Source organism: Periplaneta americana, chromosome 13 (assembly GCF_040183065.1).
Source record: "Periplaneta americana isolate PAMFEO1 chromosome 13, P.americana_PAMFEO1_priV1, whole genome shotgun sequence".
Lineage (NCBI taxonomy): Eukaryota > Metazoa > Arthropoda > Insecta > Blattodea > Blattidae > Periplaneta > Periplaneta americana.
Genome location: NC_091129.1, coordinates 37,109,055 through 37,127,800, shown reverse-complemented (window position 1 = coordinate 37,127,800; position 18,746 = coordinate 37,109,055). Strand labels below are relative to the sequence as shown.

The following is an 18,746-nucleotide window of genomic DNA, read 5'->3' as shown; positions in this document are numbered from 1 at the left end:
AACAAAATTCACTAACAATCTGTGAAATAATAAAGAATTTAAAATGTAGCTTGAACAAAGAATAGCTCCATTTTGAATCTTGCGTACACTACTTTTAACACTTGAATATAATTAATTAATTGATTAACTAGCGGACTTACTCGTGTTAATTATGTAAGTTTGTGCAGCTTACAGCTGTTTCAGTGCTTCACGCACCATCCTCAGAGCCTACTAGATCTCGGCGTCATCTCGAACTTCTCTGCCTGTTATGTGGGTGTGTTTGATTGTTGGAAGGTGTTGAAGAGTGGAGTCAAATAGTGTGTGTGTACTGAAATTGATCTGTGTGTTGAGAATTTGATCGGGGTGTGTTTGTATATTTCATATTGTTCTAGTGTGTTGAGTTTTTGGTTCTTGGGTTGTATGTGTAGGATTTCCATGTCCGCATTTATGTTATTATATGTATAGTTTGCATTGGTTATGTGATCGGCGTATGTAGATGTATTGTGTCCTCTGGTTATTGCTTTAATGTGTTCTTTGTAGCATGTTTGGAATGATCTGCCTGTCTGTCCTATGTAGAACTTATCGCAACTATTACATGTGAGTTTGTATACACCTGTGTGGTCGTATTTATTTGTTTGTGTTTTTTGTGTTGAGATGTCTTTGTAGTGTGTTTTCTGTTCTGTATGTTATGTTGTGTGTTATGGGATCACCCATATCCAGCATACTAGCAGAGAAGCACTGAAACAGCTGTAAGCCGCACAAACTTACATAATTAACACGAGTAAGTCCGCTAGTTAATCAATTAATTAAAGAATAGCTTATTCGTTTTTGGTACCAGATGCACCAGTGTTTAAATAGGCTATGTAATCCAAATGACAAGAATAAGTACGTATACAGAAGATTTTTATGATTTGTACAAAATTGTTTGTGCAAGTTTCATAACTAGGTAAGTTGCAAATCTAGTCTTTCAGGTAAAGCTCCCTGTAAAGCAGATTTGAATAATTTCAAGGGAAAAATTGTTCCGGGGCCTGGAATCGATCCTGGGACCTCTGGTTGAACGTACCAGCGCTCTGCCAACTGAGCTACCCAGGAACTCCACCCGACACCGTCTCAACTTTTTACCTGAAAGACTAGATTTGCATAATATACGAGGTCTGTCTAAAAAGTATCCGACCTTAAATTTTCCCGCGCAAAGTAGTGATTCTAAGGCGGCGCCACTGTGCACGGTGGAAGGAGGAACCTTAATGTGCATGCTTGAATTTTTTCACCGCATTCGCTTGTGTCAGTCACTAGCTGGTGGTCGCCAAGTAAGGTGCTGTTCTAAGTGTTTGTCGGATTTAGTTTTCTCGCAAGATGACTGAACGAATTGAGCAAAGATACTGCATCAAATTTTGTCAAAAGCTTGGTGATTCTCAAAGTCAAACAATTCGTAAGATTCAGCAGGTGTTTGGGGAAGATGCGATGGGTGTAACACAAATTAAGGAGTGGTTCAACCGATTCAAAGATGGCCGCACATCAGCGGAGAGTGAGCAGCGTTGTGGCAGGCCCCAAACTGCTCGGAGTGCAGCTGTTGTTGAGAGGGTGCGAAATTTGGTGATGGCAGATCGTCGTTTGACCGTGCGGGAGATTGCCGAAGAGGTTGGAGTGAGTAAAGATTCTGCACATGCAATTTTGCGTGATGATTTGAACATGAACCGAGTGGCTGCGAAATTCGTGCCCAAGTTGTCCCCGGAACAAAAAGACCTCCGTCGTGATGTTGCACAGGACCTTCTGGACACCGCCAACACTGATCCTAGGTTTCTGAACACCGTGATAACTGGACATGAGTCATGGGTGTACGGGTACGACCCAGAAACAAAAAGACAGTCGTCGCAATGGAAGCATCCCGAGTCTCCAAGGCCGAAGAAAGCGTGGCAGGTGCGAAGCAAAATCAAGGTGATGCTGACTGTTTTCTTTGATCTCCGTGGAATTGTGCATCACGAATACACACCGGAAGGACAAACGGTGACAAAGGAGTACTATCACGATGTTCTCCGGCGACTCCGTGATGCAGTTCGGTGCAAAAGACCAGACATGTGGACGGCGAACAACTGGCACTTGCATCACGACAACGCCCCCGCACATTCATCCCAATTGATCCACACTTTCTTGGGCAAACATGGAATTACAACCGTTCGCCAACCTCCCTACTCTCCAGACCTGGCTCCTTGCGACTTCTGGTTGTTTCCAAAATTGAAGACACCACTGAAAGGATCCCGTTTTGAGAGTAGAGAAGAGATAATGCGGAATGCGACGACGGAGCTGAACACCATTCCAAAAGAAGACTTTCAGAGGTGTTTCCGGCAGTGGAAGGATCGGTGGGCTAAGTGTGTGCAAGCACAAGGGGCCTACTTTGAAGGGGATTAGGGTCCCAACCCTGTCAGGTATTTGAAATATTTTTTCTGGCTAAAGGTCGGATACTTTTTAGACAGGCCTCGTATACGTCACTGTGTACGTTAACAGAAAACCACAATTCTAAGTCACACAGAGATTGTGTGCACTCGATGTGGGGGTCTGGCATTTCGTCAGCCCACGCGAGTTGTATGGATATAAAGCGAAAAATTGAGACGGTGTCAGGTGGAGTTCCCGGGTAGCTCAGTTGGCAGAGCTCTGGCACGTTCAAACAGAGGTCACGGGATTGATACCTGGCCCCGGAACAATTTTTCCCTTGAAATTATTCACTAGGTAAGTTGTTTGATTTTAGCAATGAAAATGTTCTCTCTAAAATGGAATGTATTATCCTTAGAAATTCAGCGGGCTTAAAAAGTTTCTTAGGTTTAGCTGACTCACTTTCTCTTGTTGATAATGATAACAGATTATGTATTCATGATATGTGCTCAGAAATCTTTTTAAATAGAAGAACTTCTATTGCCATGATAAAAATACACATTTTCAGGAAAAAGTTATGATATTATGAGTATGTCTTCTGAAAGATGGGTTCTTGTTATTGATTTGATTGACAAAGGAAAACTTAATTTTATGACAGTATTGTTTCCAATAATGCTTTGTTAAAGATAGTCAGAAAGAACAATAGGCCCCTAAGTATGACAGGTGATCAGCTTCAATTCATTGCAAGCTGATGTGTGCATTATATATATATGTTTAACTGACAAATAATATTATATAATTGAATAGGTATGTCCATCAAATTGCTTATTAAATTATTGTAAAGGAGCTTATCGGACCCACACATCATGTTCATCAAATAATATAAGTTTAATACAAGTTTTGTTTAAGTAATAAACTTTATTTTGGTTTTATTATCGGACCCACACATCATTTTCATCAAATAATATAAGTTTAATACAAGTTTTGTTTAAGTAATAAACTTGATATAGGTTTTATTGTACCTTCCTGCCACCAAGATTTTTTTTTACAACTTACTACTACCATGGGGGGGGGGGGAATACAAAAACTTACTGGCTTTTCTTTTAAGGAACACGGAGGTTCATTGCCGCCCTCACATAAGCCCGCCATTCGTTCCTATCCTGAGCAAGATTAATCCATTCTCTATCATCATATCCCACCTCCCTCAAATCCATTTTAATATTATCTTCCCATCTACGTCTCGGCCTCCCTAAAGGTCTTTTTCCCTCCGGCCTCCCAACTAACACTCTACATGCATTTCTGGATTCGCCCGTACGTGCTACATGCCCTGCCCATCTCAAATGTCTGGATTTAATGTTCCTAATTACATCAGGTGAAGAATACAATGCGTGCAGTTCTGTGTTGTGTAACTTTCTCCATTCTCCTGTAACTTCATCCCTCTTAGCCCCAAATATTTTCCTAAGCACCTTATTCTCAAACACCCTTAACCTATGTTCCTCTCTCAAAGTGAGAGTCCAAGTTTCACAACCATAAAGAACAACCGGTAATATAACTGTTTTATAAATTCTAACTTTCAGATTTTTTACCCCAATCAAAATCGTATAGGCCTACCAAACTTTGTTAAGCTTTTGGAATATATGGATTTCAGAAAGTGTAAAAATTTCAAATAATTTTCCTCTTTTTACAAATACAGTCTGATTCAAAAGTCCTGTTTGATTTTGTTAAAAGTCTATATGAAAATTAATGAACTTCAAAACATGTTATTGGTGATATTACGAGAAAACATATCTGTAAAGTTAAACTTGTATCCCTTCCATTTCAAGGCAAACTCCTCATTGCTATATAGTTTTGACAAGATAGAAAACAAATTTCAAGCACTGAAAGCCACAGTACTATAAAATAAATTTGAGAAAATTTAAGATATTTGTTGATATTTAAATATTCAAATACGAGCTGTACAACCATGAACATCTCCAAGACATTTGTTTATAATAAGGTGAAATCCTTAAAAATTCTAAAAAAAGAAATAAATAAATAGAAATATAAATCTAAAAATTTAAATTTTAGATTTTTTTAAATTCAAATATTGGAACATCACTTATACTACAATGAACATCTCGGAAAAAGGCTCTACTGATAATTATTTCTAACAAAATCACTTTTAGAATAACCATAATGGAGAGAAATAAACATTTTAAAAAGTTGGAAACAAAGGTCATGATACACATGATAATATAAACAGCAATTTGAATAGTTATATAAATAACACAAAATAAAATAATTTTTAAACAATCTCAATATATAGAAAATTAAACTACAAATTGAAAACATTTGCAAAGCAAAGTCAAAAGACGTAAGTCAAAAGACAAAGCTGCATTTGCAGAGATGTATCAAATTCTACAATTTGGAATTTCTCGTTAGAGATCTTTCCTTCTCCACCCTGTCCTAGGATAGTGATCGACAGATTTTTGTCATCACACTTCTTCGTCATGCTGATGAGAACCAAACAATTCGAAGGGTCATGAATTAACCAATATAAATGAGGCTTTGCACATCATTCTCCCTTTAAATAATAACACATAATGAACAAGTTCCCAATCTGCGTAACCCACTTTTCAATCTGAATACACACAATCCTCGTGTCTGCTTGTCAGCCTATAACCAACCTCCCATTCTTCCACCGTCAGCTGTTACCTAAGCTTAGTAATCCTGTAAATGTAGCGTACCCAGCAGTTGCCTCTATACCATCATAGACTTCGGAACCACCAATACTACACACACGATGATAAGTTTATTCATTCATTACTTCCTCCATTTATTATAACCCAAGATATTGCCGTTTAGACATATTAATAATTATTTACAACTTATTAACCCTGCATAAATCATTTCATAAACATTACTCAGATTTATAGCAACTGTTCCGTGCGCTTGCGTCCATAATTCGCTACGTGAAGCTTTCAATCAGATCTTATATCAATGTTATTATATTAAGCTTGTTATAGGATTCAACAGTGTTAAGCTTTATATACGTTCTTTTCATTGTTATTGTTATTAGTTAGTAATTCCTATTATGTATGTATTATTTTGATACACATTTTATTCCGTATTACAGTTGAATTGTCTCATTCAAGACATCATACTGCGGCCTTTGTTACAGATGGTTCAACAAATTATACCAGAACAATATTTTACATTTTAATATTTTATTAATCACAGCTTATACAAGCTTTTATTCCATTTTAACTACTTTTTAATCACTTCTGAGTTCATAATTGTTTATAACAGAGGCTCATAACTTGCTTATTGTTCATATTGTATCACATAACACATATGTACCAACTCTTATTTATATGTATTCTCAGGCATAATTTTCTGAAGATGGCTCCTTCGAGCCAAAAACGTTAACACTAATAAAATTTAACAAATAATTTCATTATTTTTTACGGATCATGCTCATCCCCAATTCAATGTACTAGCTTATCGGTTCTCATCCATGTCACTTAAATTTACAATTCAGGAGGCTTTCCAGCGCAGCTCAAATAAGTCTGTTCGCTGTGCCAGCAGGGGACTAGGTATGAATTCCAAAGTCAACTGTCTACTATGTAGTGCATAAGAGGTTACGTCTTCATGCATCAAGATTCAGTTGGTACAAAAATTGAAATCCAACGACATGCCTTCACGACATCAGTTCGCAATTAACAGTTTGTTGAAGATTGTTAATGACATGGATTTTTGCACACATAGAATTTTAATCTTCATCTTACGATGTTTGGTGACGTATACACGTCCGTTGATGTGACATATAATGAATTTAAATACTATTATAGTCACAATCATGCCATGGTATGAAAGAAAAATTTCACAACCTCGAGCGGGAATCGAACCTGTGACTTCCTGTTTTCCGGTCAGGCGCTCTACCACTGAGCTTTCGAGTTCGTCTCACGCCAAAGGCTTGGAATTATCCTTTCATACTGGCAACTCTGTTATAGAGTACTGTCCATAGCGTCTGATCTAGTCAGCACTGCTTATGGCTTGAAAGAAACTTTACAAATGTAATCTTAATCTTACGATGTTTTGTGACGTATTTAAATTCATTAATATGTCACATCAACGGACGTGTATACGTCACCAAACATCGTAAGATGAAGATTACATTTGTAAAGTTTCTTTCAAGCCATAAGCAGTGCTGACTAGATCAGACGCTATGGACAGTACTCTATAACAGAGTCGCCAGTATGAAAGGATAATTCCAAGCTTTTGGCGTGAGACGAACTCGATAGCTCAGTGGTAGAGCGCCTGACCGGAAAACAGGAAGTCGCAGGTTCGATTCCCGCTCGAGGTTGTGAAATTTTTCTTTCATACCATGGCATGATTGTGACTATAATAGTATTTAAATTCATTCATACATAGAATTTTATTGATAGCCATCCCAAACTCTGGAAGTTACTCTGTCATTTGTTGCAAACAGCATTATCACCCATAAATTATTCGGTTGCTTCTGATTGAGGTTCTGGCTGATATGTAGATACATCTATTATCAAGTAATATATCTCACTTGACGATATGTGTCAGAGGAAGAACAATATTATTTATATGTATCTGAAGTCTGATTAGTGTATAATATGTAGTTAATCGGCGATGTATGCAATGGAGGGAGAAAAGAACTGGCCACCCTATCCCATCATCTTCTGGCCTAGTTGCCTCATAAGTGGTGCTTTGTTGATATCACTTGTGAGTTTCAGACCTCTCTTCTGACTAAACAACAATAGTTATTTGGTGAGTTATTTAACTTTCTTACTTGTAGTTTTTGTCCTGGACACTCGGTATGAATAATTCTCTCAGAACTTGACAAATTGAGAAGTAGAAAAATAAAAAATTAAGTGTTCCAGATAATCTGAAAAAGAAAATTATTAATAGATTAACATTTCATCCAATTGAACGTAATGTGCTGAGCAATGAACTTGGCTATCAAATATGGATGGAAGTAAAAGATAAAAAAATTTTAGTTGAAATTAGGATTAGAGGACAATGCTGGATAGGCCAGGACAATTGATCTTATCCTTTATAATACATGACAAATAAAGTAATATGTTTTATTGTTAATATACCGTAATTGAATCTAACTTTTATATGATACAACCTCAGGTGAGAGATCAGCATCTTAACCTATACACCAGGCAGTAAGATTACTACAAATACTCTGTAGGTAGCTCACTGTATCCACTACTGGCTCAAAATGAGCTGTCATCGATATCAGTTATGTTTAAACATACTGTGACATATCAGTCATTGTCCTAGCATGTGAATGCCAGGATGACAGCTAAGAAAATGATGAGTCAGCAGTTAAGTAGGTAGAAATTCTTCCTGCCTAAGTCTTGGAGTTAAGATTTTACACAGCTTCCATGGTGGTCTAGTAGTTAGACCGCTGGACTTATAATCCTGTGGACTTGGGTTCGATCCTCGGCTTATCCTCAATTTATAACTTGTGTTGGGCAAGTCCGTGGTCTAGGTAACACAGGAGTCTCCAGAAGCTCTGGTTCCTCAGTGACATCCCAACAAATCTCCATCATCATCGATGTCATCATGGGTGTAACGTAGACCAGTTTCCTATGATGCGCTCTGGGCAATGACTCTGTCAGTAAATTGGTCTATATAATTGGTCTTCATATGGGTGAATGACGAGCAGTCAAAAATAACAAAAAAAAAAAAAAGAATAAAAAGAGATGTGTACACAACCTAATATAAAATATTATCTCTTAAACATATAGGCCTATTTAAAGCAGTATTTATATACATTGCAGAATTACAGCCACTATAATAATAATTTAAAAATATACGCAGGAGATTTTTTTCAATTGATGAAGAAAATAACAGATTCAACAATCACAAACTATGTGTTCTTGACGATGCTTTCACAACTTTTAATGCTGCTTTTCCTAATGATGTAATTAACGTACCATACCTCATCTGCTACCTGCAAGTCTGCTGAAGAACTAAATCATATATGCCAAGAAAATGATGCACACTCCATATGACAAGCATAAATTATCCCTGAAATGAAATGGAAGAATCAGATTTTTGAACCTACATGATATTTCAAACACAAGTACAAGTTGAATTCCTGCCCCATGTAACTGTAGGGCATGATACAGTTTTTGTAAATGAGTAGGCTACGGTACTGGTGAATGGAACATCCATAAGTAATCTTCAATATAAAAAAAAATCCTCATATGCTGCCAAAATATAACGAGCAGGGACTGAAGTTGGCATGTTTTCTGACAATTACCTATATAAAAAATCTTACTTTGAATTTTTTATCTAAATTTTGGAAATTTCTAGACACTTAAATGTTCTATCAGTATATTTGCAGGCGAATATCAGCAGAAAAGAACACTGATTATAACTTTTTACACCTATGATAATCGAATATGTTACTTATCTATTCATTCGGAATTTATGACATGTTGTAACTAGGGTTGCCAACTTATTTTTTTGAAGAAAATACGGGAGAGTAAGGAATCGAAAAAATTTCACACATAAAATGGACAAATTATTCGGTTCAGTTACTAAAAACCAACTTTATTCTGCACTTCGGTAGCTAAGCTTAAATTAAGATTATTCTGAGACAGATTTTGTCTCACGTAATAGTTAAAGTTAACTGCAGTTTCTCTCTAATTTGATTAGATGTTTCATGCTCTTGTTTCGAACATTGTCCAATTGTTCATGAGGTGAAACACCCTCTGTATGAGCATTACTACTTGGTATGCTAAGAACAAAACTAGCCAGTTTTTCCAAATTTATAATATTAACATGGTTTTATTTTAAACAGGTGAACACTAAAACCCACTACTTTCTATAAATACTGTATATTTCAATACATCTATTGAACAACAAAACGCATTATATAAATAATCATTATTCATAACAATATCAAATGTTTAGAATAATGATTTTTTCATTATGCAAAAATAAGAGAGAAAAATACTCGAAGAGAAGGAAAATACGGGAGCCGGGAGACTGTTGAAAATTAGGGGCAAAAACGGAAGATCCTGGGAAATACGGGAGGGTTGGCAACCCTAGTTGTAACACAAGGTCTTGTCACTGATTAAATTTATAACTTCTTTACTATATTAACATTAGATCTTGTGTTTATCTGTTGCAGGAGGATTTACCTCTCCTCTTAATTACTACAGAGCTAATATACGATCAACCAGAAACAGACCTAAGAAGGAACTAGATATTAATGCACCAGGTCTCATGATGTTTGGAGAACTTGACGATTTTCTGATATTGGAGCACATGGACGTAGCGAAGAAGTACGTGAAGAAGATAGAAGTGAGAACTGTGATAGGAGCAAACCATTTTGTACAACAAGACGATCCTGACACTGTGAATAAATACATTAGAGAATTTCTTGATAAGAGATAAAAAGCTCACAATATGTAGAAAGTAAGTGCATTCTAAATATATCAAGGGAATTGTACAATATATTTCATTAAAAAAATTATTGCTTTATTTCACAAGTTGTATCTTGGAAAAAAGATTAAAATTGTATTATTAAGAAAATAATAATATTGGAGGGATAATATTATTGGTTGTTACCTAGACAGTCAATATTACTATTCCATATTAACACAGGATGATACTACAGTTGAATTTAGTTACAGTGACCTTGGTTAGTGCTACACCTTGACTACAGCAAGAGTAATGAAGAAGTCCTCTTTGTATCTGTATAAAAATGTGATTTATTATTTTCATAATAAGCAACTCGTTCAGCAGCAGTATAAATTCTTTAAAAACTCATGTTCTACGTGTATTAAACAGAGATTAATGTTGAGAGGAATTCGCAGGTAGTCAATAGTGTCATTAGTGACCAATATCGTTTTCAGTTACATACTGTGACAAAAAAAATGTATGGTTCAAGAACTGAAATTCTACAAACAGAGGGTGGAGTGTGGGGTAGGCCAAACTCTTGTGTCGTGCCAACAACCAGGGTGGGAAAAAAAAAATCATGTTTTTTTAATTAAAATCAAAATCAGTGATTTTTTTTATTTAAATTGGATTTTTTTATTTAAATCAGAATTTTTATTGAAGTAAACAAGGTATTGTTAATAACAAATAACACCAATGATCAAACAGGAGTTAGATTTTCTAGTTTTAAGTTAAAAAAAAAAAACATATTTGAAACAAATGAAACCAGAAGCTCCACAACTGAATGCGCAACCTAAAATAGGTAAACTTGCACATTTTTAATGAGGTAGTAAAGCAAGTGGATGGCTTCAAATACTTGTAATGTACTATAAGCAGTAACATGAGCTGCTGCCAGGAAGTCAAAAGGAGGATAGCAATGAAAAGGAAGCTTTTAGTAGAAAAAGGAGAATCTTCTGCAGACCTCTGCAAGAGACTAGTGAAGTGCTTTGTGTGAAGTGTAGCAATGTATGGGGCAGAAATATGAACATTACGACGAAGTGAAGAGAAGTGACTAGAAGCACTTGAAATGTGGATATGAAGAAGAATGGAGCATGTGAAATGGACAGACAGAATAAGAAACTAAGCTGTGTCGGAAAGAGTGGGTGAAAGAAGAATAATACTGAAACTGATCAGAAAGAGAAAAAGAAATTGGCTGGGTGACTGGCTGAGAAGAAACTGCCTACTGAAGGATGCACTGGAAGGAATGGTGAATGGGAGAAGTGTTTGGGGCAGAAGAAGATATCAAATAATAGACGACATTAAGATATATGGATCATATGTGGATACTAAGAGGAAGGCAGAAAAATAGGATAGACTGGAGAATGCTAGGTTTGCAGTGAAAGACCTGCCCTTGAGCAGGACACTATGAATGGATGAATGAATAAACCAAGCAGATCCCTAGTTAATTACATGTCTGCACCAGCATACAAGCTAGCTAAATACAAGGAAAACATCATCAGAAACAAGATACAATTCACACGGACCTAGTCAACTCCATCAATTCACCACAATTCCACAATAACATTATTTGACATCATCAGTCTACACTCACTAACATACTCCTACATGAAACAAAAATACTAGATAAAAAGGTAAAGGTATCCCCGTAACATGCCATGAAGGCACTTGGGAGGCATGGAGATAGAGCCCCGTGCTTTCCATGACCTCGGCACTAGAATGAGGTGGTGTGGTCGGCACCATGCTCTGACCGCCTTTTACCACCGGGAAAGACCCGGTACTCAATTTTATAGGAGGCTGAGTGAACCTCGGGGCCATTCTGAAAGTTTGGCAACGAGAAAAAATCCTGTCACCACGTGGGATCAAACCCCGGACCTTACACGTGTTAAAGACAACAACACACCACAACCACAAATAGATGAAAACTCGGCAAATTATTTTCAAATACAGTAGTTTCTTAATCTTGGATTGCGTTTAATGGCGTTTGCTTATTCAAATGTTTGTATAGGAACACAAGTTTTGATGCTTTGTCTGTACCAAACCTGTTGCGTAACTTAGAATGTACCAGGGTGGGGGGGGGGGGAAATCATAATTTTTTTTTATTTATCATTTCGGTGTCATAACAGCTGTCGCTGTCTTCCAGTCTTCCAGAAACCAAACGCCACTCCTCTCTGTTCATCCATTAGCCTGGTTCTAATCATTGAACATTCATAGCTGCTAGTACACCCTCCATCCAAGTCTTCTTAGGTCGTCCCTTTTTCCTTCTTTCTGGTGGGATCCATTCCATAATTATTTTTGGTAATCGTTGTTCTGGCATTCTTCTGATACGGCCATACCACTGTAACCTTTTCCTTTCTATTATATCTACTAGGTGTTCATTTCAAAATGTGTCATGACGTCACTGTTGATGAGTCAGCAATTTGAAGCGAGTTTCAGCTTTTGTGTCAGAGAAGTTGCCTATTAATCAATGCATTCCAGCTGAACTTGAGAACGAGTACGGTATAACTTGAATGTCGTAGCAACAGATGGCGGTCTGTACAGTCTGTGTGCTACCATAACCTCTTTCGAACTGTGTTTTGCGCGGGCAAGTCGTACGCAGAGTATTTGTTATCATCGGTTGCGTACGGCAATATTCCACAATACAAATCAAATACTCCATGTCCATGTTGACCGTCGAAGTTAATGCCAACAAATATGTAAGTAATCGTCTTAACCCTCTCCTCATATCCCGACAGTAAGAAAAAAACTCACCTCAGTACATGTTTCGAAACAGTTCACATTCCTGCCGTACTTGCTAGGCAACTTCTCTGGCAGATAAGTAATGCACCTCTGCAGAAGTGTAGGAAGATTGAATTCTCTAGGCTTATCGACTAGCCACGTGACGGCATACAGCGAGCCATGACACACTTTGAACTGAACACCCAGTATAATGTCTGGCTCGTCTTGCACTTCCATAATTTCTTTTATTCGTCTATTCTTATTTTTTCCATTTTAGATTTCCCAGCTGATCTTCTTAGGACATCCATTTTTGTACTTAAAATCCTTTTTGTTTCCCTAGTTGAAATTTGCCAAACTTTAGCTCCATATGTTAGAATAATCAGATTTATTTGTTTTAAATAGAATTTTTTAAATTAAATTTTGGCTTATATAAATCATTTGAAATTATTCTCAGATTGATGTATGCTTCAGTGTTTATGAAGTACCTAGGATGAATAATGAAGAATCAATCTAAGTGCTGTGTTTTAACAATAATTTGAATTGGAATATGATTATAGTACGACATATTTATAGCTGAATGCAATAGAAAGAACTGTTTGTAGCATAACAGAATTTTGCAACTTGTTTATCTAAGCACTCTTTCTGTTTTTTATTATTTATTCGGATGACGAAAAGACTAAGCTGACTGCTAAGATGGTCTTTCAGTGGATAGATGATCCGTAACTAATGATCTCTTTTACTTTGATACTGAAGGTTCAACTACTGGACCTGTCTCTAAATTTTGATCTTCATTGTCAGATACTGGAGTAGGCTTAACCTAATTTCTTTCTTTATTTATTTTTTATGCTATTACATTTTTGAATAGGTTTTGTAACTTCATTGTAGCAACTAATCCCTGCATTTCTAAACCATATGATTTGCCTTTAGCTTTCATGCCTTTTCCACTTGATGTGGGAAAAACTAAACAATTTTAAGTTAACAGCAAATGTTCTTGTTACACTTTTACAAGTAGAATAGCTTAATACACTCAATAAAGTGACTCTTCTCTTAGCATAGCAAGTTATTGCTAGATGTTAACTCAAAAATGACATAAAACTGAATATAAAAAAACAGCAGTTTGAATTTAAACAATAATGGACTACAAGCATTAGACAACCATAAGAAAGCAAACTGATTTTAATTATTTACCTATTGGGTATGTCATTGTTAACATATAGGATGTATCTGTAAATTAATACTTCAAATATTAATAATAAACATACTAACTTAAAAAAATAATTTGATTTAAATCAGTGACATATAGCTGGCTAAATGTTACAAGGGTGTATGTAGTATTATGTTAGTTTTATGATACAAGAAGTTGAAATTTTAGACCTTCGCTACTTGGTGTGAGAATATTATTCCTTTGTTATTTGTATTACATCTTAAAGATCATTGAAAATACCGAAGTTTTGTTGCATTACATTCTTAAAATTCAAATTTTTAAGGAAATTATTTTGTATTAAATTTAAACATTGAACCTTGTAATTTTAAACATGTATTTTTTTTAATAGCACAAAGTTGTATGTTGGGGTTTTGCATTAAGATCATTTATAATATAATATTCAAGGATTACAGAGGGTAGGTATATAAAACACGGGGGTTTAATTTTCATTACCTTCATTGTAATGCAAAATTGGAAATATAATAAAGGGTTATTTATTTTAATTTTTATGAAACAAAAACGTGAGTGATGACCAGGGCCGCCAACAGAATTTATGGGCCCCTATGCAATACTGTACTCGGACCCCCATTGAGAAAAGTAATAATCACAAGTTACCAGTTATTCTAACCATAATAATTATTTGCAAAATAAATAAAAGATAACCCATACACAGATACGAACTTAAAAATATACACTTTTATTACGTTGAAACTTTTAGCAAAACTTCACATTAGCACAATATATTATATTCATAAAACATTATTCTTAAACTCCTGCATTTTCTAATTTGCAGTCCAACATCAACAAACAACTCTCCTTGACTTCATTGATGCAAAATCATCAAATTATGTCATCAAAATTTAAAGACCTAGCAAGATCGCTCTCCAGACTAAGGAGCCAAGGTTACTCGGTCGTTCTTGACACATTATCTGAATACATTTTTATTTCCTTCATTTTGCTGAAGGATCTTTCAGCATCAGCAACTATCACAGGAATTGTATAGATTATTCTAATGGCTATACAAATATTTGGAAATAAACTGTCCAGTTTTAATTCTCTCAGACTATTTAGGAGATTCATAGGTTTCAGTGGGGTTGGCCCTAAATTAGAGGCATGAATTGATTTTAAATATTTGGGCTCATCACTGATCTCTTTATTAATATCTTCATAATATTTTTCACGCAGTCTAGCACCCATATTAATGTCTTCCAATTTTTTCTCTCTCTCCTTGTGCTTCTCATCTCCTGACTTATTCCTGTACTTGTCCATTGTGCAGTTAAACTATAACCGGTAACACTAATGAACAGAATTTACTAGACAAACGACAATGAAAAGACGAAAGTTTCGACACGAAACACACAATGTACTGGGGGGGGGGGGGGAACGTATCCTGCGACTTCAGTTTGAGAGAGTCCACTGGCATATTGTGGTGGGTCAGCGGGGGGTTTGGTAGTTAAGAAGGATAAGCCAATAAATAATTGAACATGTTCAGTACAAACGATGGTAACATAGTTCAGGCAAATGCCGGGGGCCTCAATTGTCGTGTCAGTGAACTTTAATGCAGGAGACCGATATTCTATTATATAAAAGTCAAATATTTACATATGAAGTGGTAATTTGTATTAATTCTACTATTGTTGAGTTAATATGTCAAATTATATTTGATACATATAGAAGCAGAAAAGTTTATAAGATTTCTTCAGCCCATGTTCTTAATTGTGAGTACCGTTATTTCCCATAACTATGGTCCTGGAACACAACTATAGTCCATTCAAATTTTGTACTCCATAACGTAGTACCTCGTTCATATATATTTTTGCTGTACTGTAGTTTGAAGTCAAGTCACTGCAGCTATCTACGAACGGTCTATGTTACATCTACAATGTTCTTTAAATAGTTGTATCGTGGACCATAGTTATGGGAAATGACGGTACCATATGTCTTTTAATTACTGTACACTATTTTCTACAATTCAGTACAGTATTTTTATTGAATAATTTCAAGGAAAAATTGTTCCGGGGCCGGGTATCGATCCCGGGACCCTTCGCTTAGCGTGCGAACGCTCTACCGACTGAGCTACCCCAGGAACTATACACGACACCATTACAATTTTTCCTTTCATATCCACACAACTCACATGAGCTGACAAGACGCCAGAACTCAACTTTGAGAACACACAATTACTATGTGACTTTAAATTGTGGCTTTCTGTTAACGTACCTCCAGTAACGAATGTATTTCAGCCAGATTTGTATAATACATTCGTTATTGGAGGTACGTTAAGAGAAAGCCACAATTTAAAGTCACACAGTAATTGTGTGTACTCACAGTTGAGTTCTGGCATCTTGTCAGCTCATGTGAGTTGTGTGGATATAAAAGGAAAAATTGTAACGGTGTCGTGTATAGTTCCTGGGGTAGCTCAGTCGGCAGAGCGTTCGCGCGCTAAGCGAAGGGTCCCGGGATCGATACCCGGCCCCAGAACAATTTTTCCTTGAAATTATTCAAACCTGCTTTACAGGGAGCTACTACCTGAAAGCCAGATTTGTACAGTATTTTTATTTTTAGAAATAATAAAAAGTAAGAATAGTGTAAAGTTTTTTAAAAGTTCTAATACTGTAAGCTTATGTAAAATTACAAATTAAATTAAAGTATGGTACCAGTAGTGTATAAAATATGAAATATTGTAAATGCTTTTTTTCCTTCGAATTTTATTTACTGTGTTTATTTTTTTTATAATGGCATTTGTTTATTGCAACAACATTTTTTAGTCCTTTCCATAACCACTATAACCAATTTCAAGTGTAAATGGCTCTCCACACAATCAAATCAAATTGTGCAATATTTTATTTGTCTTTTCGTGTAGTAGACAATACAGAGAGTTCTTACGAAGACTGGTCTCACTCCAACCTCTTCCTAACAAAATCTATTGGTGAGTGGCAAACAGTCGTGTGCTGGCATATGGACAGGTCTGTGCATGCTTCCCTACGCAGACTGATCCCACTCCACTCCTTACAGCTCAGCTTCGTCAGGTCAGGTGCTCTGCATTACGGTCATTAAGCCGACGGAACATTACCACCTGGGACCAGCCTGTGTAGGAACTCTCTCTCTCTCTCTCTGTGTGTGTTTTTTTTTAATTTATCATACAACATGTTCCATTACACAATGTAATACTACATGCCTGGTTATCTTATTAGGAATTTATAAATATTTTTCTTAATTATGTACTACTGGTATGCAATAATGTTAGTGTTTTAAAAGTTCGGTTAATTTTATAGTTTATGTTGATAAATAATATTGTTGTAGTCAAGAAAATAAAACATAAACAGATCCCTTATCTTGTCATTTGATATCATCAACTTATACACTACTTCCGAATTACAGAAACACTAAATACTTTATACTATAACAATAGTTCAAGAGAGAAAAGTGCTTTTTTTCTGGTGGAACACGCCAGAATGGTGTTCTGACACCTTTTTGTTGTATTTTTTATAATGGAACCAAGAAATGTATTAATAATTATGCATAATTGATTAAATGGCGATCTTGCTCGTGTTAATTGTGTAAGCATGTGCGGCTTACAGCTGTTTCGGTGCTTCTTCACACCATCCTCAGAGCCTACCAGATCTCGGTGTCATCTCGAACTTGCTGCCGGTTGTGTGGGTGCGTTCGATCGTTGAAAAGTGTTGAAATGTGGTGTCAAATAGTGTGTTTGTTATTTGACACCACATTTCAACACTTTTCAACAATCGAACGCAGCCACACAACAGGCAGCAAGTTCGAGATGACGCCGAGATCTAGTAGGCTCTGAGGATGGTGTGAAGAAGCACCGAAACAACTGTAAGCCGCACATGCTTACACAATTAACACGAGTAAGACCGCCATTTAATCAATTATTTATATTCAAGTGTTAAAAGTAGTGTACCAAAGATTCAACATGAATAATTATGCTTTAACATAATTTTTCTTTTAACTCTGTTCATTTTTGAAAACCTTTATGTGCAGTGTACAGTATTCATCTGCCCAAATGCTATAATATAGGTGGATGGTAACCTCTGGACCAAAATGAAACTGGTGATAGATCATCAGGAGAGATTTGAAAACTCTAAGTAAGTTTTTCTCTAACATTCACCATTTTAGAGGAAATCGTTATGTTTCTATGAAGCAATTGGCAACATCACAGGTACTGCAATAATTGAACCAGAAAGTGGAAAAAGGGAATAATTACATTTTTTTTGCTAAATTGAACTGAGATAGCCATTTTGTTTCTCAATAATAGACCCATTGGATGAACTGAAAAAGGGAATATTACTAGCATTCTTACCCAGTAAAACCTCATGTCTGTTCTGTGTGGAGTGGAAGAAGGAAATAACTTCTGTAGTAGTTCCCCTTTTCCACTCAAGATTGTGCCAGTGCCTGACTCAGCTGTTCTATCAAATACTGTACCTTACTATAATAATACTGGACAGCTAGCAGTTCTGTGCGCAAACGATGCTGGTGCTGCTACCTAGGTGACCGGTGTGGTGAAACCCACAAAACAAGCTGTAATCAACTGCAATGTATATTGTTGCTAGGCTAGTTAATAGTTTTATTAATTAGTGCTAGTGTTAAAATGGCAGGGTGTATATGTACTGTTTATAATTGCTACAATTACAGCATTACAAATTGCTCCAAATCATACTTTCGATTTCCGAGGGATCATAAAACGTGAGTCAACAAAATTCTTTATTAGGCCAGTTAGAAGTTAAAATGTATTGAAAATTTTAAGGTTTTATCAAATTAAGTTTTATTAATATCCACATGTCTTCACTAATTTATTACAAGCATCACATTACTACCAATTTTATCTTTGCAGCTATCAGCAATGGCTATATAAATGTGAATGACAAGATTTGGGTGCAATGTTTAAAAAGTTTGGCACCGAGTATCTGAATAAAAACTATCGAGTTTGTTCAGACCATTTTTCCAAAACAAATTTAAAAAACCCGAACTTACCAAGTCAGGGGTAAGCATGACATTATTTGATTAACACACTTTGAACTTCATGTGT

The 18,746-nt window shown here is 36.0% G+C and overlaps 2 protein-coding genes and 1 non-coding gene across 5 annotated transcripts in view; 1 reads left to right on the top strand and 2 right to left on the bottom strand.

Moving 5' to 3' along the window:
- Positions 1 to 17,027, top strand: part of LOC138711799 (epoxide hydrolase 4-like) — a 123,343-nt gene extending 106,316 nt beyond the window's left edge. For 2 of the 3 annotated variants that reach the window (XM_069843034.1, XM_069843032.1), the window contains exon 6: positions 9,512 to 11,849. In XM_069843034.1, the coding sequence (XP_069699135.1) occupies positions 9,512 to 9,777 (266 nt within the window). In that variant the 3' untranslated portion in view covers positions 9,778 to 11,849. Of the gene's footprint in view, positions 1 to 9,511; positions 11,850 to 14,492 lie in introns of those variants that run through there. The other variant, XM_069843033.1, reaches the window with a different exon arrangement.
- The window catches only part of LOC138711798 (cytochrome P450 4C1-like), a 391,497-nt gene that overhangs the window by 207,647 nt on the left and 165,104 nt on the right, over positions 1 to 18,746 (bottom strand). The window lies entirely within an intron of this gene.
- TRNAS-GCU (transfer RNA serine (anticodon GCU)) lies at positions 15,713 to 15,786 on the bottom strand. Its single transcript has one exon. It is a non-coding gene; the product is annotated as a tRNA-Ser (tRNA).